The sequence below is a fragment of the Geotrypetes seraphini genome, chromosome 2 (assembly GCF_902459505.1).
Source record: "Geotrypetes seraphini chromosome 2, aGeoSer1.1, whole genome shotgun sequence".
Classification (NCBI taxonomy): Eukaryota; Metazoa; Chordata; class Amphibia; order Gymnophiona; family Dermophiidae; genus Geotrypetes; species Geotrypetes seraphini.
This window is the reverse complement of record NC_047085.1, coordinates 483,374,630-483,399,695: the sequence shown is the minus strand read 5'-3', so window position 1 is coordinate 483,399,695 and position 25,066 is coordinate 483,374,630. Positions and strand designations below refer to the sequence as shown.

The window sequence follows — 25,066 nt, the reverse complement described above, 5'->3', positions numbered from 1 at the left end:
CCTGTATGGCAGCGATGAGCCCGGGTCCGATGGTCTGCATGAGCTCAACGAATTGAGCTTCCAGCACGGACCGTAGCGAAGCCGATAAGGAGGGATCCGCACCGAAAGGGGGTCCTCCTGCACGGACATCGCGCTCCTTCGAGGCCGAGTGCTTCTGCTTAGTAGCTTTCGGCACTTTGATGACCATTGGTGGCACTGTGGAAGGAAGAGGTACCTGAACCGAGGAGACCGGGGCAGGCACCGACGTCGAGCTCGTGGATGGTGTCGGGGCGAGCGATGCCGGTTTCACCACGCTCGATGCAGGAGGGGTCGATGCCGGTTTTGCCCGAACCGGGGAGGTATCGGATGAAGTGGAGGCTGAGGGATCCTTAGCTGCGTCCATCTTGAACATCGATTCCCACAATAGGCAACGCCGCTTGAATGAGCGTGCCGTAAGGGTAGAGCAAGGCCTGCACGATTTCGGAATGTGGTCAGGGCCCAAACACTGCAAACAGCGCCAGTGAGGGTCCGTGAGTGAAATCGCGCGTTGGCACTTGCTGCACTTTTTAAACCCGGTGATTGGCCGGGACATAGGCCGGAAAATCTCCGCCGCGAGGTCGAAGCCAGTGGGCCTGAGCCACGTGGCCGGCCCGTTCGACCCGCCGGAGGAAATAATCTTCTTTTTTTTTTTTTTTTTTTACCGAAAAGAAAAGAACTGTTAACTGTAATTAAAAGAAAGCGAAAACGCGGACAAGGAAGGCAAATTTAACTGAATTCAGCTAGCGCATGATGAAGTTGAACTTCTCAGCTCCGCGGAAAAGAAAGAACTGAGGAGACACGCCCGGATCTCCGGGTAGGAAGGCACCGGCGCATGCGCGGTGCGGGCATCTAGAAACTTAAGTTTCTACAAGCAACACGTGCTTGTGAGACGTCCGTACCGGGGCTCTGTCTGATGACATCACCCACTAGTGAGAATACCTGCCTGCTTGTCCTGGGATAAGCAGCCTTTATGCCTAAAGCAGCTGCATCAAAAAGTCTCGGGAGGATCACATCTACATAGCAGTCCTACATATCTTTAAGCACCACACCATCTTCATTGGGTAAAGAGATGCACTTAGTCAGCTGCACAACCAAAGAATCTACCTAGGCTGACCCAGAAGCTGATGGTTCTCTTGTGCCAGAGGATACAAGTGAGATATGGCCCTTGTTATCTTAAAAGCACCTTCTGGAGAATCAAATTGTTTTGAAATCTGAAATCAGAATGCTCATATCAGGGTGCCACAGAAAGATGGAAGACTGCAAGCACAAAGCCTGGAAGAAGTAGTTGACGGAGCTGGCTGAGTGACTAAATTCAATTCCAGCAAAGACTCATCAATAAGATCCGGCTAAGCCACAGACTTAAATAAATGCAGAAGTGTGGGATCATCCCCAGAGGGATCCACAGATCCAACACAGTGTCCTTAATCTCCGGTCTCAGGAAGCACTTGTCACAATCCTATCCCTGTAGCTCAGCCTTTGCCAGGACAGGTTTTAGCTAAACCCTGCCCAGTTATCCAGAGAGCTGACCACGGGGATAGGATTGTGACCAGAGTTAAGGAGAAGGCTGTTTTTCCCTTGGATGCAGATTTTACTGATCTCGAGGGAGGAGAGGAGTGTGAGCAGAACAGCCCACAACAGCCCCAGAGGAACCTCCCTCCCTCTGGTTGCTCCCAGCTGAGGGGAATAATTAAAGTCCCAAAGAAAGTTAGGCAGATTTTGCAGGTAACTCCTCCCCCTCAAAGGGCAGGGCGTATTCACCTAAGTACTTTAGAAGCTGCTTTGGGAAAGAGAAAAGCAGTCTATCCTGGGCCAGCCCAGGAAAGGGTCTCTCCCGGCTGTGCTCCTGAGTCCCAGGACTTTGAAATGCAGGAGCCAGACACTGACCTTTCTGCCAACCAGCCAGCAACGGAAGAACCTATGGAGTGTTTGGAAACTCCCAGTCTGCCTGAAGACATCTTGATGGAAGACAGCTAAGTGGCAGGGCTGGGAAGTTTGGGGTTTATTAGCCCACTGTGTATGTTTCTGGACTGCTTAAAAAGGGTGCTTTCCTTTATAAGCTGATTGGGACTTGTGCTGGCTGGGGCTGCCCTGCTTGAGTGAAGTAGGAGGAAAAAGAAAGAAAAAACGTTTTTTTTTGGTTTAAAGTTTCCAGCCATGTTAAACTGACGGGGACTGTTACTGTTTGGGAGTGTGCGAGGGAAGTAATAGTGGGGAGAATCCACAGTCCAAACAGGTTGGGTTAGTGGGGCCATTAGTGGCATTCTGAAATTCAGAAACTGAATTAGTGGATTCACTTGCTCCCCTCCCTCCACCAACTCCTGCTGAGTTGGCTGGGGTCAAGCCGGACTATCTTAAGGCTTGTGCACAGGGCTTTTGAAAATGTGATATGGATTGATTTTTGGTGGTTTTGAGCTTGGACTGTTTGTATGTCAACTCTTGCCCCCTTACCACTGAATAAAGTGGAGATTGCAGGTTCAGGGAAAAATTGACTCTTTGTGTTTTTTTTATTACCTGCCTAAAGGTGAATGTTATACAGCAGGACTTCCTTCCTCCAAGGGAAGCACGCCAGAGCAGCGCTAATGTAAGCGTGAGCCGGACCTACTTGAACCACAGGTGCCGGCTCCGCTACACACTGCGCCTGTAAATAAGGAGTAAGCAAGCTGGTCATCATCAGCAGGATCCCTCAGATCCGTATTAAACAGCGTAAGAAACGCGGCTGACTGAGAGAAAGTCATGTCCATAGAAGCTAAGCCACTAATAGATGCATCTGAGGCAGAGTGGCACTAAGCAGGGAAAGAACCCTTTCTTTGAAACTCATTCCACAAATGTTTCATAAAGTCAGTGAAAGAATCCGGCTCCTGGGGCGTAGTCACCATTTGATGACTTAACTATGCGTTTCTTAAACTGTGGAGGATCCACAGCCAGGCAGGAAATTAGTAGCCGTGCCAAGTCCCAAAAATAAAGAAAGCAGCCCACCAGGCTAGCCAAGTGTTTGGTCACCTGCTTCAACAGGGGAAAGGCTAAGCTGGACACTGCCACCTCTGCCGGGTGCACCGCATGACAGGTGGTACAAGAAGGATCTTGTGGCACTACATTTGCACAATCCTGGCAATAATTCACATCAGGAGAGCCCAAGGACTCCAACTCAATAAGTGCTGAGGCAAAACTTGCAGTTTTGGAGAAGCAGGGAGCTTTTGAAAAAAAAAAAGATTGCTAAAAATCCAAGATGGCTGCTGCTATGTAATTCAAACCAAAATTGCAATATTTTTAAAACTTACCAAAGTTAAAAACACGGCAATTTTAGGATTTTTCAGATGGAGGGGGGGCATGCAGAAACCTTGAAAACCCTACTTTTCAGCCCTCCCCCGATTCACCTCACAGGCTGTGACAACCTTTACTCACTGTGACCTGTTTGTGGAACTGTGCTGCAGCCTATCAGAGACTCACTGCCTCATGCCGGAAATGCCGCTGCTATGCTGATCTTTGGGACTACACCTCCACCCCTGTCTCACATCTGTAGAAACCATATTTACTTATGCAGATGATATTTTTATTCTATTGGAAGCTAATCCTGACCTCAGTAACTTAGTCTCTGATAATTTCCAAGCTTCAGACATGGGCACTGTCTATTCAAATGAAATTGAATGCTGCCAAAGCTAAATTGCTTTGGAATGGACCTAGATTGGAGAAACTTCCTGCTGTTATCACATTGAAAACAGGCATTTCATTACATATGGATTTCTCTTCCAGAATTCTGGGTATCATTCTGGACTCATCCCTCACATTCCATGATCAGATAAACTCGCTGGCAAAATGTGGTTTTTTAGACTACGTATGCTGAGGAAAGTTAGATCACTATTCCACCTGTAATTCTGTTTATGTGGGTATCAAGCAGGGCTGTCTAAAACGACTGCAGTTTATACAGAATACAGCGGTGAAACTCATTTTTAAGAAAGTATGACCATGTCTCTCCCTTGTTGAGAAAGCTTCACTGGCTTCTGGTTCATTTTAGGATTCAGTTTAAGTGTGCATGTATTGTTTTCAAATTTCTTTATGGAATTTTTGATCCTTTTGTTCCTTTACATTGGAGTACTTCTAGATCTTGCCACTCAAGAATTATACAGAAATATAAACTATTGTTCCCTTCTATTAAGGGAATTAAATCTGTCGGGAAGCTCAGCCAATCTCTTGTGTTTAAATTGGTAGAAACTTGGAATAAACTCCCTAACTCTGTTAGATTGATAGGTCATCTACAACAATTCCGTAAAGTTCTAAAAACATTATTGTTTTCACAGTATCTTAATAACTTATCTTCTGAATCTACAAACTTATATGTTCACATTATGTGTTACCTGATTTTAACTATTTGTGAACCGAACTGAGCACTACCACGAGATGACCCAGTATATAAACCGAAGATTAGACTACACTAAACTGACAGACGCGCACCAAGATGGGCAGAGGTAAGAAGACGCAACCAGCACCCTGCGAGATACTGTCGAGCATCCTAAGGGTGCCTAACAGCCTGCGCTCAACCCCTGCTTAACAGTAGGTAAGACAACTTCAGGGACAGCCCTGAGCTTCAAAGAAAACTAAGCAGGCTAGCTAACAAGTACACACTGGGAATGGCCTGTCAGCTACAGACTGAAGTCTGTGTGTTTTCAATGCAGGGAAAGCGGAAGAAACACGCCGAGCACAAGAACACCCCCTCCCCCCTCCCACACACACACACAAAAGTACTAAAAACACCAAATAAAATAATAAAGAATAGAGAGCAGAATTACACACTTCTGCTGGCATACATGCATAAGAAAATAACTGTAGGTGGAGCCGCTCAGTTTGAGATTGAGGACTTTCTTAGATATCAGACTCTACAGGTGTCCCTTGAAAAGAGGAATGCTGGCCTAGTGCCTAACCCTCAGTAAGCCTGGTTCTAAAAGAAAGGTTGTAGAGGCTCATCATTAAAGCCAGTTTTCACAGCAACCTCTGAACTACTGTCTGCCACAATGCTGGTCCTCAAAGTTGATCTTCGGTCTGCCAATCAGAATCAGAGAATTCACCCCTGTGGACCAAGGAATGCGCCCCGGGACGGGCGGAGGCGCAAAGATGCAGCCGGCACACAGCGAGATACCGCTGAGCCTCCTAAGAGTACCTAACAGCCTGTGCTCGACCTCTGCTTAACAGTAAGTGAGCCACTTCAGGGATAGTTCTGAGTTCCAGCAGGCTGGCCAACAGATACACAAAAAGGGATCGGCCTATCAGCTACAGAGCGAAGTCTGTGAATTCTCAACCAGGCAGTTCTTCAAATTTATAGTAAGCATGAAATTACCCAGAAAGGGGATGAAACAATTTAAATTAAATCATTTAAATTATAGAGTGCATGTTTGGGCGGACTGGATGGACCATCTGGGTCTTTATCTGCCATCATTTACTATGTTACTATGAAATAACATCGAATTTAAAACAATAAAATGGGGAGAGCAGAACACACAACTGCAGTCATGCATGCAGAAGGAAAAAATACTGTAAAGGACGCTAGTATTTCAGAGGTCGCGTGAAAAATCCGTAGTGGATTCCTTCTGCAGCATGCAGGTGTGGGGAAATAACCCAGCTGTCTAGAATTGCACTGGAAATATATTTACATTGGTGTGATATACAGGCCTCCTTCACAGACGGAAGAAGTGGACAGAGATTTAATAGTAGACATTCAAAATATATCTAAAAAAAGGAAAGTTGTTTTTTTTTTTAATGTTTTATAAATCTTTATTCATTTTCTTATGTTACAGCAAGTGGATTACATAAGCTCAATTAAAACTTGGATATAAACACTTGATAAACTCATAATAAATATCAGTGAAACATTTTTTTTTTCTTTTTGAGGCAAAGTATAAAATACAGATTAATATATAAGAATTTTAAATTATATAATACATATTGAATATAATAGTTTCCCAGTTTTTATTAATAGGAGATTTTAACATGCCAGATATTGTTTGGGGTATCCCTATTGCAGGGTCTTCTAGAAGTAGGGAGATCCTGGATTCTCTACAAGGAGATCTGTTCCAGCAGTTGGTAATGGAACCCACACGGGATGGGGTCATACTGGACCTAGTGCTTACAAACGGGGAAAGTGTTTCTGATATTACAGTGGATGATCATCTGGCATCCAGTGTTCACTGCATGGTACGGTTTAACATTAACAGATATAGAGAGGGTTTATTCAAAACTAAAGTTCTAGACTTTTTCAAAAAACTAACTTTGTTTGGATGGGGGATTACATCAAGGAATTGTTGTCTGGATGAGAATGTCTGGAAGGAGTAGAAATGCAGTGTGCAAAACTGCAAGGAGTTAATGTAAGGATGACAGACCATTTTGCGAGGCAAGTAAGTAAAAGAGGAAAAGAAGGCCACATTGGTTATCAAAAGTAGTAGCTGAGAAGGTAAGGAATAAGAGGTTAGCTTTCATAAGCAAAATACAGTGGTACCTTGGATTACGAGCATAATCCGTTCCAGGAGCATGCTCGTAATCCAAAATGCTCGTTTATCAAAGCGAGTTTCCCCATAGAAAATAATGGAAACTCACTTTGATACGTTCCCATCCCCCCACCCGATAACCGGCATTGCTCCCCCCCCCGCACTAACCGCCCCCCCCCCCCGCTCGAACAACTTAAACTTATCCCCCCCCCCCGTCTAGCGCAGGTATAGATCGTGTGCCTAGAAGATCTTCCAGCTTCTGGCTTCTGCCTGCCTGCCTTGAGCATGCATCTGCGCATGCTCAAGGACTTCTAATTCTCCCTCTCACCGAGAATGCGCTAGATGGGGGGGAAGGGGTACGTTTAAGTTGTTCTGGCGGGGTGGGGGCCGGATGGAGTGAGCGGAGGGGGAGCGATGCCGGTTATCGGAGGGGGGGGTGCTCGCAAATCGAGTCAACACTCGGTTTGCGAGTCAAAACTTTGCTGAGTGTTTTGCTCGTCTTGCAAACCGGGTTACTCGCAAATCGAGGTTTGACTGTATCTGGAAAAGTTAAGAGAGGCTGATCAAAAAATCAGGAAAGCAAAAATGCAAATGGAAGAAAAATAGCTGACACAAGACATTTTTTAGATATATCAGTGATAGGAAGAAGTGCAAAAGTAACATTGTGAGACTCAGGTGAACATGTAGAAGCTGATAAATAAAAGGTTGAATTGCTTAACAAACATTTCTGTTTTGTGTTCACAGCTGAAGCGCCGGGAGTGGAACCGCAGAAGACAAATACTAATAGGGATGAAGGAGTGGATTTTCAGAGGACTGTGTTTGTGAGGAGCTAGCTAAATTAAAGCTAGGCAAAGAGATGGGGCCAAATGGTGTACTTAGGGAAGTTCTGGTGGCTCCACTAACTGACCTTTTTCAATGCATCTCTAGAGAAGAGTGGATGTGGTCCCTCTCTCTCTAGAGTATAATCTTGTTATAACGGACTTCAAGGGACCTGGAAAAACAGTCCGTTATATCCAGAGTTGCATTTTAGGTCAACTGAAACAACGTACAATCAATGAACAACAGTTACTGCACAGCAACATCAACAACAAAACTCAGCAAAACATTGGTATGGCACGAAATAATTGCAAAACCAGAACACTAAAAGATGTTCTAAAGCATTATGTTGCACTGTCCTGGAAAGAAAAATAACCTGTCATTTTCTTTTAGGCTGCATTTTGATACTGTATCACCGGCACGCCACGCGCCTTGTAGGCGGAGCCTGCATGTCCATTATAGCCGAACAAAACTATAGCTTAAAGTGGCTCTGGGGACCAAATTGTTTATCCATTATATCCGAAAGTCTGCTATATGCGATGATTTTCTGCATGCTTATAAAGGCGCACGGCTGGGACCAGAGGACCTCATCCGCTATAGACGAGGTTCCATTATAAGCGAGTCCATTATAACGAGATTATACTGTACAAAAATGGAATAAGTAGGGAATTACAGGCCAGTATGTCTGACTTCTATGTTAAGCAAATTAATGGAAACGCTTTTAAAACAGAGAAACGGTCAAGTTTCTGGAATCCGGAGGATTACAGGAACTGAGGTAACACGGATTTACTAGAGGTAGGTCTTGTCAGACAAAACTGATCAATTTCTTTGGGTGACTAGAAAATTGAATAGAAGGAGTGCACTAGATGTATTTAAATTTTAGCAAAGCCTTTGACAGTGTTCCACACAGATGTCTGATAAATAAATTGAGTGCCCTCGGAATGGGCCTCAAAGTGGCGGGCTGGGTCAGGAACTGATTGAGTGGAAGGCGACAGAGGGTAGTGGTCAATGGAGATCGCTCTGAGGAAAGGGATGTTACCAGTGGTGTGCCTCAAGGTTCTGTTCTTGGGCCTGTTCTTTTTAACATTTTGATAAGCGATATTCCTGAAGGGCCGTCAGATAAGATTTGCCTCTTTGCAGACTATAACAAAATCTGCAACAGACATCCTGGATGGAGTGAATATCATGGAGAAAGACCTAGCGAAGCTTGATGAATAGTCTGAAATTTCGCAGTTAAAACTGAATGCTAAGAAATGCAAGGTCATGCATTTGGGCTACAAAAGCCCAAGGGAACAGTACAGTTTAGGGGATGAAGAACTTATGTGCACAACATAAGAGCAGGACTTGGGTGCGATTGTATATGATGATCTTAAGGTGGCCAACAGGTTGAAAAGGTGACGGCAAAAGCTAGAAGGATGCTTGGGTACATAGGGAGAGGTATGGCCAGTAGGAAACAAGAGATATTGATGCCTCCGTATAAGACTCTGGTGAGACCTCATTATATAATATTGTGTGCAATTCTGGAGACCACACTTTCAAAAAGATATTGTTAAAAATGGAGTATGGGGACAGACTTGAGATCTCAATATGTAGACTTTGAGGAAAGGCAGGAGAGGGGAGACATAATAGAGACATTTAAATACCTACATGGTGTAAACATGCATGAGTCGAGTCTCTTTCATTTGAAAGGAAGCTCCGAAATGAGAAGGCATAGGATGAAGTTAAAAGGTGATAGGAGTAATCTAAAGAAATACTTTTTGGGTGATAGATCCGTGGAAGTGTCTCCCAGAAGAGGTGGTGCAGACAGACTGTGGCTGCATTTAAGAAAGTGTGGGATAGACATGTGAGATCTCTTAGAGAGACAAGATAATGGTTACTGCAGATGGGCAGACTGGATGGGCCATTTGGCCTTTATATTTCTGTTTCTAGAAAGCACAATGAAGTACAGAAGGCACAGAGATAAAATCCGGAGAGGATTCCTTCTGCAGATGGCACGCAATCATGGGGACACTACCCATTTGTCTAGAATGTCTTGCCTATTGCACACCTTAGTGTTCATTCTAGATTGTTCTTGCTGAATAACACCTTGGGTGAATTTCTTCAAAAATGCAGTAAATAAATCTTAATTTTTTTTACAAGAGCACATCTTGCAGAGTTACCTATACATATTACACCCTATGAACTAGAAAGAACCTCTCTCTGGTGTGATACAGGTACTTTGTAAAAATAGATCCTACACAAAGTGTCAAATATCTTGTACCCATCATCATTATATGGGGTTTAGTGTAATAATCCAATTGTTAGATTGTTTTCTCAATCACTCAAATTCACTGCCAAATATCCTGGTTTAAGAGTGAGGTTTATTACTCTGATATAATAATATATGCAAATGTAAACTGTTTGAAAACATCTACCGCCACCAATTATGCTGAGTGGATCAAATCCAACCTTAAAAGTCACACCAGCCTTCGATTTAAAAAGCATAAAATGATAGTAATAAAACACCACCAACAAGAATCAATAAGTACATTTCAGCTCCTTCTCCAACAAACTCATTACATCTCAAAGTGCTGCTGGGCTTGAATCCGCTCGACCCGACTGACGTAGAGAGAAGTTAATTAGTAAGGACACCAGGTCACGACAAGGCAAGCGGGGAAGAGGAAAGAATCTCTTTACCTGGTTCTCGGTTGATTTCGATATCAAAGTAGCACTGAGGGCGATCCTTCAGCCCCATGGCGGCGGCAGCAGCAGCCGCCGCAGAAGACCGAGCCCCCCTTCAAAGAAAACACAAGACCGTCAAAAGCCGGAAGTGAGCGCGGCTGCAGCAGCGGAGGGGAGACGCGCTCAGCGGGGCGAAGAAGAGCGCGCAGCTCTGTGACTTTCGCTACGTCGTCGAGAAAAGAGACCCGAGCGGCGGTCTCCGCCTGACTCCCCTACTTACAGTGCGGCGGTGGCCCCGTCTGCTATCCCTGCAGGCAGTGGGGCGGGTCTCGGCCTCGCTCCAAGGGGCGGTGGGGTGGCCTCAATCTTCCATCCCGTTTTTCCTCCTCACCTGGCAGGAGACGAACTCCCCCCCACCCCTCCCCTCCCTCCCTCCTCCTCCTCTGCGCAGGCTACGGAGAGGAGAATCTCCAGGAGCGCAGCCCCCACCCCCCAAGGAAGAAAACGGATGTTGCTGGCGACGGCCCAACAGATTGAATACTGGTGGAGCGGGGAAGAGGCCAGGCGACGCGCGCGCCCCCCCTCCCCCCTCCGAGTACAGTCGGTGGGAAACGGGGACGACGACGACGACAAAAGGCGACGCGGGCCCCTCCCCAAACGACATTAACAGCGGGCTACCGGACGACCCCCCTTACCGAGGCGCAGAGCCAGCGGATCGCAGCCTGTACGTTACAGCCCCGCGCACGTTCGCCCACCGCCCCCCTCACAACCCGTCCCCGAGAGCGCGCATGCGCATCACATTCCGTGGGCCGACAGAACGTGCGGACGCTCGAGTGCTGGCGCGGCGTCCTCCTCCGCCTTATTCCAGTTCTCTATCCTCAATCGGAGACTGCGGCGCGGGGATGAAAGACTAGTTGGAGGGGAGGGGAGGGGGGACGGGTCTCGCGACGTCTGGAGTTGTCGGAGAAGGGGCTTTTGCAGTGATGAGGCGGTTGTACCGGTTGAACAAAATTCCATTTAAAAAAACTAGTGTACACAAAACTAAGGTGAGGTTCTGGCGAAGATGCACTGGTAATTTTAGTACAACGTAGGAGCCAACTCCTCAAAATGATTGGGGGGCTCCTACCTCGACACGGTCAAGCACCCGCAGAGCTGGCTCCTATGAGTAAAATCACGTACCTCATTCTTTAGCATTGAGCGATTGTAACCCGCTTAGTATAGAAGCGGGATAAAAATAAAACATTTTTAATATGGTTCGAAAATCTGTTGTGTTGGTGAAATCTACATCTGCAAGTGATGCTCTAACATTCCTTCTTGCAATATTTGTGGTCTTCTGGACCTCTTCTTTAGGGCCTTATTAAAGTGGATCCAGGAGCTGTAAGTTAAAAGTAGGATGCATTGCTTGATATTTCACAGATAAACCAAGAGGACGCTCTCTCGTCCCCAGTCTTTTAGAAAAAAAAAAAAAAAAAAAAAAGGTATTTGCACCAGTCACAGAGCTACCAAGTTAAAGTTTTCCCAGTTCTGGTTTTAAGCATACATTTCAAAATCATTAAGGTATTGTTAGTGAAATTAATGCTGCAGGTCCCCATAATGTCAAGATTAGGGTTACTATCTAGAAAAAGGACAGATTGAGACATCTGGGTTGCTTGCAATGGAAGTAAAACCCAGAAATCTGAATCTGTTCCTTACTTAACATTGCTTTCAATGGAAGAAAAATCCAGGTATCTCAATCTTTCCTCCTTTTTCTGGAGCCATATGGGAACCCTAGTCAAGATGGGGTAGAAGGGATGCATGGAGTGGCTGACGCAAATCTAGAAACTTTACAGGACAACAGGAACATGACCTGTGTAAGATGCTTCCTAATGCTCCTGCCCTACTCACTTAGTCACAGCCAAAGGGGGGGGGCAGCAATGGATGAGGCACAATTTTGGTACTCCTACTTCTTTCGCACCTTGTCAGCTGACTCCCCTACACAGCTGGGCAAACTAGGTTGACAACACTAGCCTTTATCTGCCATCATTTACTAAGTTACTATGTAAGATAGGATTGCCTGCAATAGCACCATATTAAGGACTGCAAGTAGTATGGTTGCACAGGATACAAATATGGAGAGGCACAACAGCTAGATCCCCTACTTTAGCTGTTGAGTAGCAAGTAATTTTATTCTTTCCAATCCAACAAGAAATTCAGAACATCTGTCTTGAGACTGGAATAACTTTTTAAAAATTTAACAGTACAGGCCCAGATTTGGGGTGGGGAAAACTGGTAAAAAGATATACCTAGGTAGAAACTGGATAGAAACTAGCTGTGGGGGCAGAGCACTCCAAGGCTGCTCTAGTCACAGGAGGAAAGAGGCTAGCTAGGGGATGTTCTTATGCTGTATAAATGACATTTCAGCCTGTACTATGGAATTGGGAAGAGAAGTGAAGCTTCCTCCCCACAAATAAAAATGTCCTAATCTATTTCTTTTTTTATTTATATAATTATACTTATTGATTTTCAAATCAAACAACCAAAAAAAACTTGTACAGAAAGCAAAATTAGCATTATGTACATCAAGAAAATCATACCATAAAACAAAGATAATTTATAGCTAATATGCTCAAGTCCTCAAATTATAAGATCCAAGGTATTCTTTTAGCGAGAACAAAATAAAAAGAATTGAACATAATAATAATAACAGTTTATATACCGCAATACCGTTAAGTTCTATGCGGTTTACAATAGACATCCTTATACATAGAAATGACTATAAGGCTGAGTGCAGGAGTTATTCTATAATAATCCTAGGGCTTAAGATTTTTCTGCCTCCAAACAGGATAACGCTATAAAAGAAGTCAATTGATTAGGCTCAAAGAAAACATATTTAACTGTATGGTGATGCACTATACATTTACAAGGGTGTCGCAAATAAAAAGAAGCACCTAAAAATAGAACACCTGGTTTCAACAAAAGAAATTCATGGCAACGCTTTTGGGTCTCCCGTGATAGATCAGGGAACATCTGTATTTTAAATCCCATAAATTCTTTCTGCCTGTTTTTAAAGAATAATTTTAACAACCAAACTTTGTCAATAGAAAGAACTACTGATATAATCAAAGTACTTAGTTGTGCTGCCTCTTTTTCATATTTCTCCAATAACTCCAATAATCCTTGGTCCAAAGACCTTTTTGGAGATTGATTTTTATTAGGTAGATAATAGACTCGTGATAGGGGGGTAATGAATCGTCCGAAATCCCTATAACTTCAAGAAAATATCTCTTAAACATTTCCCTAGGTGTTACCAACGTTTACCTAGGGAAATTAATTAACCTTAAGTTATTGCATTTGGAGTTATTTTCCAAGTTTTCCATCTTGGAAACTATATGTTACTATGTTATCTTTCTCCTAAGACTGATGTTATCTTTCATTAAGGTTTCCTGCAATTGTCTAGATGTCTCCTTATCTATTTCTATGGGAAAATGCAGTTCTAAAAGCTGCATTATATTAAAAAATCAAAACACTGATTCACTGTAACAGCAATTAAGGAATCACACCTTTCAAACAGTTCTTTCTCATCTGCTCAACATACAAGAGAACCAACACAGATATGAATACATGCACACAGACACACAAGAGTACACAGACCCACCAACCTACATGCAAACAAACCAGGGAGATACATAGGCACAGATGGAGGGGTAAAAAGCACATATGCACACACACGAATTATAAAGAATTCCATGAACTATGCTTTTACATGCTTTCCCCACTTGTAATTTCTGTGACATGGCACTAAAATCCCCACAACTAGACTCTGAGATACACTTAGATGAGATGCAGTCTAAGAAGTTAAAACAATGAGTGTGGAAGCATAAATAGTGTGTTTTCTGCCGGTGTTGAAGAACACATTTTTGGTTGGAGGGGCTAAACAAACCACTTACCAGCCCTACCCTCAAGTTCTCTAGTTGCTGACACTATAATGAGCACAATATTGTTCAAGCCATGGTCCTGATGGTCTAACCAATTCAACTAGTTATATACTGTGATAATGTTGATGTTGGCTATATGAAAAGTGTGAAGCACATGGAACCCCTTGGCCAGGTTTTAATGTTCTCATTGTTGGACCTCACATGGGCACTTTCAGGTTACTAACAGGCAGAAACATAGATCAGAACAGTGGTATCAAGAATACTGCGATGTATTAGAGAAGCCCACAGAGCAGACCAGTGTTAGTAAGAATACTACAATTTTTTTTAGATAAGCCAAAACCTGATGTGGCCATGTTTTGTCCTCAGCTGCATCAGGGGAATTTTCTAGAAGGGGATAAGAACACACTCCCGCTTCACAAGCAAAAGTTATTTTACATTAACACATTCTGCATAGCATCTTGTAGTCTTGAGAGATATATCAGTGCCATTGTGCAAGACTAAGACATACTAATCAGTGCAGGAGGCAGATGCAGGTATGTATGCTTTTCTTTTCTCCAGGAAGAGGAGGTTGGGGAAATTACAGGCATAGCCCTTTAATAACATCCAATCCTTGCTTGTGGCAATTATTAATCAATTACACTTTTAGGAGCTAAGGGGCTGATTCTATAAATGGCACCTAATTTGGACGGCCCCCTAGAAAAATGGAGCCGGAAACATGTCAATCAAAATTACAGCTAGCGGCACTTATGTAAAAATTGAGGCGCCTGAAATGTAGGCAAGGGTTTTAAAGGCCTACATTTCAGGCGCCTACGTTTTTGGAAAAACACGCTTAGCGGCACCTAAGTTTTTGGAAAATCATGCTTAGCTGTGCCTAAGTCACGCTCTGCCCATAAAAATTCCCACTTAGGCATTAAGCACCACTAATCTCCATGCAATAGCAATCTATCTTTTATAGAATCAAATAGGTGCCTATCACCCAATTATTGAGGCTATTAAGGATATTTTGCCAATTAATTCCCCCCCACCTCCTTTTATGTAGCCGTGTTACTGATTTTTATCACCGGCCACAGTGGTAAAAGCTCCACTGCTCACAGCATTGGAACTTTTACCAGCGCAGCCAGTGATAAAAAATCACTAATGCGGCTTCATAAAGAGGGGTATGTTAGGCACTAGAGAATGACACGGTGGCTGTTACCCGTGGTAAGCCATGGGTAACCCGCCAAAATGGGGGGGGAAGTGCTCACTGCGAGCACAGGGACAAGGCCATCCACCGCCCTGTGGAGCAGTGAATGGCCTTGTCCCCGCAGTTAAGGGAGGGAACGCGCACGGTCACCGATTACGCGCGGCCCCCCTCCCTCCTTCCTACCTACAAAATCTATCTTCCTCCCTCCCCCTTACCTTCACGGCGCGTTAGTAAAGAAAGTTGCTCAAGCCGGCCGAGCCTGCCTGCCTACAGTCGCGTGTGTGTGGGCGGAAGCTTCTCTGACGCAACTTTAAGAGAACTTTTAAGAGAAAATGGGATATTCACGTGGGATCTATAGGGGAGTAAAAGTCGGGGAGTGGGTCATTGGTATGGGCAGACTCGATGGGCTATGGCCCTTTTCTGCCGTCAATTTCTATGTTTCTATGTAACTTCCTCCAGTTGGGTTTTCAGAATTTCCCCAATGAATATGCATGAGATCTAAACATACACATCCAGGGAGGGGGGAGGGGTTTGCATTGGAATTGATTTGGGGATTTTTTTAGGTAGTTTCTTGTGGGTATTTATTTTCTTGATTACTAGGTGGGAGGGTGGGGAAAAATAATTGCTTATTAATATCTGTAAGTTTATTGTGCTTTTCCTTGTAACATTATATGTACATTAATTATTTGCATGCATAATTATAGTTTGAAAATTTAATAAAGATTTTTTTAAATAAAGGAAGTGCCTCCGATGGCATCCTCAAAACCTCTAGTAATTTCTTAAACATATCTGCAGCTGGAATTAGAGGAGACTTAGGAAAGAATCTATGGAAAAATATAATGATCAAAGAAAGGTGCAATTTTAAATATTTTTGCAGTACTTATGTATGTACCCATGGGCCTGCAAGCTTATATTTGAAGGATGCCAGAGTCAGTGGGGATTTGAATCCACAACTCTAGTGTAGGGAACCTGCTTTTAAATTCCTGGAGATGCAGAGCTAGGTTAACACCAGGGGTCAGATAATCCACCGCAAGTTCAAACCAACAAAAGCAACAGCGGAGGAGAGAAGAAACAAAGCAGTCTATGGTGTTCAACTGGTTGAATTTTACTGAATAAAAAGGTGACTCAACACGATTCATGTTTCGGCTGTAAGGGCTGCATCAGCAGTCTGGTGCATTGTTGGAAAATGTAACCATAGCATGAAGATCGACTCTTTGTGAAAACGCCAAAGTACCTCCATAAGCAAATGTTGCAATCTGTAAAATGAACATTGTAGCTCTACTTTGTTTCGTAAGCAGGAAACCTGAGGTCATATTGCCACTGTACAGAACCATGGTAAGACCTCACCCTGGAGTACTGTGTGCAGTTCTGGAGGCCACATTACCGCAAAGATGTGCTTAGAGTCGAGTCGGTTCAGTGGATGGCCACCAGGAATATTCTCGGGGCTCAAGGGTCTCTCGTATGAAGAGAGACTGTACAAACTGCAGCTCTACACTCTGGAGGAACGCAGGAGAGGGGGGAGACATGATTGAAACGTTTAAATACATCACGGGTCGTGTTGAGGTAGAAGATGACATCTTCCTACTCAGGGTACCCTCGGGCCACAAGAGGGCATCCCGCTCAAAACTCAGAGGAGGGAAATTTATGGGGTGACAGGAAAGTATTTCTTCACGGAAAGAGTGGTGGGGCACTGGAATAAGCTTCCGGAGCAGGTGGCCAAGGCCAACAGCGTGCTTGACTTTAAGAATAAATGGGACATCTACGTGGGATCCCTACAGAGGCCTAGTAAGACACTCAGACTTGATAGGGCGGGTCAGTAGAGTGGGCAGACTTGGTGGGCTATAGCCCTTTTCTGCCGTCACCTTTCTATGTTACAAAATCACAACATTCGCTTATAGAGGTTCTTCAGCATTTTCTCAAAGAGCTGATGTTTGTGCTATGATTACATTTTTCTACAACGCACCAGGCTCCTGATGCAGGTCTTACGGATGAAACATGAATTGTGTTGAGTCACCTTATACTCAGTAAAATTCAACCAGTTGAATGCTATAGACTGCTTTGTTTCTTTAGCTCCTCTGTTGTTAAAATCAGGGGTTACATAGTATTTATTTTATTAAATTTTCTATACTGTTCTCCCAGGAGAGCTCAGAATGGTTTACATGAATTTATTTAGATACTCAAGCATTTTTCCCTATCTGATCCTGGCGGGCTCACAATCCATCTAATGTACCTGGGCAATGGGGGGCTTAAGTGACTTGCCCAGAGTCACAAATAGCAGTGTGGGTTTGAACCCACAGGCCTCAGGGTGCTGAGACTATAACTTCAACCACTGCGCCACACTCTGGTTGTAGGGTGGGGTGTAGCCCTGCTCCAGGTTTCAATTGACTCCACAAAAAGTGTGCCCCGATTGGAAGCGGTATATAAGAGCTCTCCAATTCAGGCTCCTTAGGTTCCTGCTCCATATTTGACCTGGCATTGTTGCAATCAGTGCTCCTGTTTTACACTAGTCCTGGTCCTTCTGGTCATTCAGTTCTCTATAGGTATGCTTTCCCCATGAGTACCTATAGCCTTAAGGGCATATCTCCTGATAAAGGGAGTATGTGGTGCAGTGATTAGAGCTACAGCCTTGGCACCCTGAGGTTGTGGGTTCAAATCCTGCACTGCTCCTTGTGACACTGGGCAAGTTACTTAATCCCCATTGCTCCAGGTACATTAGATAGAGTTGGAGCCCACTGGGTACAGTTAGGGAAAAATGCTTGAGTACCTGAATAATTTGTAATCCACATAGAAATAGTAGGATATGTGGAATATAATTTCTTTTTTTTTACATTATTTTTAAAAGGGAAACGTCTTTTGGAAATGCAAGCGATGTGCACGGTCATGGAAACTTACATCCATGCTTTTGCAGCTGCATAGAGATTTAAAAACCACAAGAACATGATGCACTCTCCTTTTATCATCAGCCACTGCATTTATTCATTTTATAGACACAGGTCTCTCTGAGAAAAAGACCTGAGTAGTCTATGGCAACATTTTGGAATTTCTCACTATGTGTTCCACAACTTTACTCTCCACTCCATTGGTCTAGAACAGTGGTCTCAAACTCAAACCCATATGCAGGGCCCACATTTTGGATTTGTAGGTACTTGGAGGGCCTACAGAAAAAAAAGAGTTAATGTCTTATTAAAGAAATTACAATTTTGCATGAGGTAAATTCTTTATAGTTTATAAATTTTTCCTTTTGGCTAAGTCTTAATAATAATATTGCAATTTATAGGTAAAGAGACATATGATCAAGAAACTGTTTTATTTTACTTTTGTGATTATGATAAACATACTGAGGGCCTCAAAAAAGTACATGGCGGGCCGCATGTGGCCCCCGGGCCATGAGTTTGAGACCACTGGTCCAGAAAACTCCCTTAATAAAGTGCAGAGTTCAGTGATCAATTATTTATCAAAAACTTTTTTTTAACAAACGCTGAGCTCCTTTTACAAAGTGGTGCTACTGATTTGTGCCCCGTCCCCACGAGCACTGTCCCCCATCCCTGCATCATCCCCGTGAGCTCTGTCCTCATTTCCACATCTGGGACAATAATTGGGTTGTCTTTCAGACATTGGTGTAGAAGAGAACCTAAACTGTGTAGTGGGTGAACAGGAAAATAAACTGTCTCTAGTGCTCTGAATTGGGTGCCAGATCACAGGTGAGGAAGAAGAGGAGTCTGTAATTGTTTTTAAAATCTGTTGTCTATCTCTCCCTGTAGGAGTGAGTATAGGTCTGCAACCTCTTAAATATGCAGTGGGAAGCCCCTCATGAAATCCGCAGGCCCTGGGAGTTATTGCGTTAAACTCAATACTCTGATCCTTGTTGCATTATGTCCACTATCCTGCCAGTTCTGGAATATTGTTTCAATAATAGAAATGCTCCTTGATGCCAGCAACAATTGGATGAATCTATTGCAGTAACAGTAAGACATTTGAGCAATTGGGCACCTGATCGAAGGACGTTGCAGATGGTAGACAAAACACACAAGTGATGGCATTTAATAGTAGTTCATTGAAATCCAAAAGCAGCTTCTGTTGTTATTTTTAATCATTGAATTCAGTTGCCAACTGTCTAAGATGTATTTTTTACATATTGATATTAGTCTCAAGAATGACATGGGGACAAAGTTTATCCCTGTCCCAGTGGGCTTTGTCCCCATCCCATTCCTGTGGGCTCTGTCCCTGTCCCCACCCCATCCTTGCCCACAGGGTACCCTTCTCCGTGTCATTCTCTATTTCCTGAGGTCTTTTCCTCCCTATTAGTTAAGTCACCTTCTTTGTAGTTGTTTTGTCAGTGTTCACATTTTAATCCCCCTTTTACAAAAGCGCGGAAGAGATTTTTAGCGCCGGCCAGCACTGTGTATGCTCTATGCTGCTCCAATGGTTATAGAATTCCTATGAGCGTTAGAGCAGCGCAGAGAATTCAGTGTGCTGGCCGGCGCTGAAAACCTATTCCATGCTTTTGTATAAGGGGAGATAAATTTTTTCATCCTTTGGGGGGGGGGGGGTATTTTCTACCTCTGAGAAAATCATTCTTTTTGTCTTAAGCAGGATCTTATATAAGATGTCTGTGTATCCAAAAACATTTGTAATAAAAAAAAAAAAAAACCCCAGATACTCTGCATGGATGGATTGCTAACCAGATCACCAGTACAGAAATGAAGCAGCAGGAAGTGCAAACACTGAAGGGATTATAAATCAAATCTTTGTAAACATTTATAGTTCAGTTTTATTTGCTTTATTAAAATGCTATATGGCGGATGGCCACGCCATAGTTATAGCATGCTGTAACACCAGGCAAGCACAAGATTATAAAATGATTTCTTTTTTGTTTTTGTTATATTGAGTATTTTACAATCAAAATGTACAATATTTTAGTGCAGTATCCAGTTATATAAACAGTGTGAACACACAAGGGCTTAGATTCAGTATATGGAGACCAAATTTGGATGGCAAATAAAATGCACACTAGTGCTCTGAATTGGGTGCCAGATCACAGGTGAGGAAGAAGAGGAGTCTGTAATTGTTTTTAAAATCTGTTGTCTATCTCTCCCTGTAGGAGTGAGTATAGGTCTGCTACCTCTTAAATATGCAGTGGGAAGCCCCTCATGAAATCCGCAGGCCCTGGGAGTTATTGCGTTAAACTCAATACTCTGATCCTTGTTGCATTATGTCCACTATCCTGCCAGTTCTGGAATATTGTTTCAATAATATTTTAACTAATAAAGCTTCTGAGGTACACAAACACACCTACTACAGGAACCATAAAATATTTCTGAATCCGGTTTCTGTAGGCAAAAGTATACAAACAATTTTCCTGTACTCCATTTCTGTAATTTATCAAAACTGAAGCTTTTGTTAAAAGAAAAATTTATATATACTTTTCCAAATGTGAGAAAAGCATTTTAAAAATGTGAAACATACGCCATTCCAAATCTGAAGGCATACGTTCTTCCAGTTTCTCAAGTGGAAATGGTATTTGCTCAGTGGCTGGCTTAATTACAGCATTCAGAATAATAGCCTGAAGGTAGTGTTGAAAACCCAGGAGCTTAACTTAATTCGTGCAGGCTGAATTCAGCAGAGAGTCTCCCAAATGTCTGTTAAGCAGTCCCTCAAAAATGATAAAATGAGCAGATTGAATGCAATCAAATCCCTTCCGATTGCAATTTTTAACATTTAATTTCATTAAGGTCTGAGATCAATGGCCCAGTGGCAGTGGTGCATGGGAGATGCTGTGGAAACTATGGGCCTGATTCTATAAATGGCTCCTAAATCATTACACACCTAGGGTAATGGCACCTAAATCCAAAAATACTTCAACATCGAACAATTCAAACTCTTGGTACAAGTGCTAATCCTAGGACTCCTGGACTACTGTAACATCCTATACCTATCATGCCCAACCAACATGCTAAAACAATTACAAACAGTCCAAAATACAGCTCTTAGACTGATTTACTCGCTGAAAAAACATGACTGCATTACCACCCCTTTCCGAGATTCACACTGGGTCCCAGTACAAGCACGCATACAATACAAATTCTTCTGCACCCTATTCAAAGCCCTAAATGGAAACAGACCAAGCTATACGAACCACCACCTAATCAGGAAAAACACATCCAGACCAAGGAGAACTCATGCACACCTTACCCGCTCGCCAATCAAAGGTATACAAAGCCCCTGCCTCTCCAGCCACCGGGGATCGCCGACGCAGCCCGACTTTTGAGTCGGATTTTTCTTCTTCAGCCCTTGAGGGCCACCGAAAGCCTCCCCCACCCAGCGACTTCCTAGGCAGAGGAAGGAGGAAGTTTCTGCCATCTTGTCCCTCCTTCCTCCGCCCGACGCCGTGCAAGCAGGAGGACTCTGCTCTCCCTTAGAGCCCCTGCCGCTCCAGCAACCGCGGATCACCGAACGCAGACCGACTTCTGAGTCGGACTTTTTCTTCAGCCCTTGAGGGCCACCGAAAGCCTCCCCCACCCAGCGACTTCCTAGGCAGAGGAAGGAGGAAGTTTCTGCCATCTTGTCCCTCCTTCCTCCGCCCGACGCCGTGCAAGCAGGAGGACTCAGCTCTCTCTTAGAGCCCCTGCCTCTCCAGCCACCGGGGATCGCCGACGCAGCCCGACTTTTGAGTCGGATTTTTCTTCTTCAGCCCTTGAGGGCCACCGAAAGCCTCTCCCCGCAGCGACTTCCTAGGCAGAGGAAGGAGGAAGTTTCTGCCATCTTGTCCCTCCTTCCTCCGCCCGACGCCGTGCAAGCAGGAGGACTCAGCTCTCTCTTAGAGCCCCTGCCTCTCCAGCCACCGGGGATCGCCGACGCAGCCCGACTTTTGAGTCGGATTTTTCTTCTTCAGCCCTTGAGGGCCACCGAAAGCCTCTTCACGCAGCGACTTCCTAGGCAGAGGAAGGAGGAAGTTTCTGCCATCTTGTCCCTCCTTCCTCCGCCCGACGCCGTGCAAGCAGGAGAACTCTGCTCTCCCTTAGAGCCCCTGCCGCTCCAGCAACCGCGGATCACCGAACGCAGACCGACTTCTGAGTCGGACTTTTTCTTCAGCCCTTGAGGGCCACCGAAAGCCTCCCCCACCCAGCGACTTCCTAGGCAGAGGAAGGAGGAAGTTTCTGCCATCTTGTCCCTCCTTCCTCCGCCCGACGCCGTGCAAGCAGGAGGACTCAGCTCTCTCTTAGAGCCCCTGCCTCTCCAGCCACCGGGGATCGCCGACGCAGCCCGACTTTTGAGTCGGATTTTTCTTCTTCAGCCCTTGAGGGCCACCGAAAGCCTCTCCCCGCAGCGACTTCCTAGGCAGAGGAAGGAGGAAGTTTCTGCCATCTTGTCCCTCCTTCCTCCGCCCGACGCCGTGCAAGCAGGAGGACTCTGCTCTCCCTTAGAGCCCCTGCCGCTCCAGCAACCGCGGATCACCGAACGCAGACCGACTTCTGAGTCGGACTTTTTCTTCAGCCCTTGAGGGCCACCGAAAGCCTCCCCCACCCAGCGACTTCCTAGGCAGAGGAAGGAGGAAGTCTCTGCCATCTTGTCCCTCCTTCCTCCGTCTGACGCCGTGCAAACAGGAGGACTCTGCTCTCTATTAGAGCCCCTGCCTCTCAAACCACCTCTCCAGCGAATTCTGAACACAACCCATACATCCACTCTCACAACCAACTCAAATAACTACCAAACCGCAATCCTCACAAATTTAAAAAAAAAAAAATGGCACTGCGTACACACAACCTCATTCTTGCCCTCATACTAATTGCCACATTTATAGCAAAATGGAAAACCACAGGCTACCAAATACAAACCATCCCTATCCTAACAACAACACACAGACCTGTTCAACATACCAGAAAACTGCATACCACTAGAACACTAACTCCATGCCCACTATCCAGCCAAGCCAGCATCCCCACCATCTGGGGAAAAAGACCCCCACCAAAACCTAACTCAAACACACAAAAATACCAAACCTCACCAAGAACTATCATCAATACAACCACTACACCAACCACAAAATACACTACAATTGCTTGCGCATATATGAACATCAGATCCGTAAGCCCAAAGGCAGAATTAATCAAAGATTGGCTGACCAAAGACAATCTAGGCTGTCTCTTCCTAACCGAAACATGGCTCACCTCTGAGTCAGATCCAAGCATCACAGAATTCTGCCCCAAAGGATATAAACTTGAAGTAGTATGTCGAGAAAACAGAAGAGGAGGAGGTCTAGCAATCATAACAAAAAACAATCTCAACATCGACGTACTAACCAAGCACTCCACCCCTTATCTTGATCTGCTAGCCTGCCAAATATCTGACAAATCACTCAATGGAAATCTGAACTGTCTTATTTGCTACATTACACCAGGTAAATGGAATACTTCAAAACAAGAACTTGAAGAATTCATCTTCCAGAACTCACTCTCCTCCACACATAACTTGATCCTCGGAGACTTAAATCTCCACTTAGAAGATCAATCATCCAAACAAACAACAGATATACTCTCATACCTCAACACTTTATCCTATCAAATTCTCAACCCAGAACCCACACACGAAAAAGGTCATCAACTTGATATAGCAGCTTACTCATCTCCAAATCAAAACACACAAAACATCTACATCTCAAACGGGTCCTGGCACCCTACTCTATGGTCAGACCATTTCAAATATTTATTCACTATCAATTGGGCTCAAAATAACAACAAACCCACCCCAAAGAAAACACTCATCAAATTCAGACCGAAAATCGAACCTCACACATTCTGGAACACAGTCGACCCCGAAATCGACCTCAACAACCCCAAAGAATTCATAAACAGCTGGAGGACCCTCAGTGAATCCACACTAAACGAACTTGCTCCAATAAAAAACAAAAACAAAATAGACAGACCATCTAATAAATGGTTCGACAACGAACTTCTACAACTAAAAAGAAAATGCAGACAATTAGAAAGGTCATGGAAAAAACAAAAACACAACAACATCAAAGATGAATGGAAAATCCTAATCAAACAATACAATACCAAACTGAAGGAAAAACGAAAAAACTACTACTCCAAACTCATCAGCACAGAAAAACCAGACACAAGAATACTTTTTGACATCTTAAGAAATCTCACCGATACCAAACCATTTCTCGCCACCCAAGGAAACCAAACCCCCACAGCCACCCAATTAGCGGATCACTTCAAACGCAAAATCATCACAACCAGATCCACATTCAACAATTCAAGAATCAACATAGAAGAAATACGAATTAATCCCAAAACAGATGAAGCAATCCCAGCAGACAGGATATGGACAAACTTCCCAAAGATACAATGGTCAGACTTGAACAGGCTTTACAAAAAATACAGCAAATCCTCATGTGACTTGAACAACTGTCCCTCATACTTACTAGCAACAGCTTCCACCAAATTTAAAGCTAGCCTCACACTATGGCTTCAAACAACACTAAGTGAAGGTCATTTCCCACCGGAATTAGGAGAAATCATAATTACACCTATCCTAAAAGATCCCAAAGGTCCTATAGATAATCCTGCAAACTATAGACCAATCGCTTCAATCCCTCTATACATTAAAATAACAGAAGGCCTTGTCGCACAACACCTCTCCAACTACCTTGAAGACCATCACATACTACATCCATCACAATCTGGATTCAGATCCAACCACAGCACAGAAACTCTATTGGTATCACTATTAGACATTGCCCGACAACACCTCAGCAAAGGAAACAAGCTGCTTCTCATTCAACTCGATCTCTCTGCGGCATTCGACCTAGTTGACCATCACACACTACTCCAGATATTAGACGCAATAGGAATTTCAGGTAATGTTCACAAATGGTTCCAAAGCTTCCTCAAAACACGAACATACAAAGTCAAATCAAAAGAGCACATATCCGACCCATGGTCAAACCCATGTGGAGTACCACAAGGATCACCATTATCACCCATATTATTCAA

General features: G+C 44.1%; 1 protein-coding gene across 3 annotated transcripts in view; it reads right to left on the bottom strand.

Annotated features, from left to right (window-relative positions):
* NKTR (natural killer cell triggering receptor) overlaps positions 1-10,845 on the bottom strand; it is a 293,873-nt gene extending 283,028 nt beyond the window's left edge. The window contains exons 1-2 of one of the 3 annotated variants that reach the window (XM_033931783.1): positions 10,664-10,845; positions 9,984-10,081 (exon numbers count right to left, since the gene is read on the bottom strand). In XM_033931783.1, coding sequence (XP_033787674.1) covers positions 9,984-10,041 — 58 coding nt within the window. In that variant the 5' untranslated portion in view covers positions 10,042-10,081; positions 10,664-10,845. Of the gene's footprint in view, positions 1-9,983; positions 10,082-10,248; positions 10,366-10,663 lie in introns of those variants that run through there. The other 2 variants (XM_033931785.1, XM_033931786.1) reach the window with 2 other exon arrangements.
* Between the last annotated feature and the right edge of the window lie 14,221 nt (positions 10,846-25,066).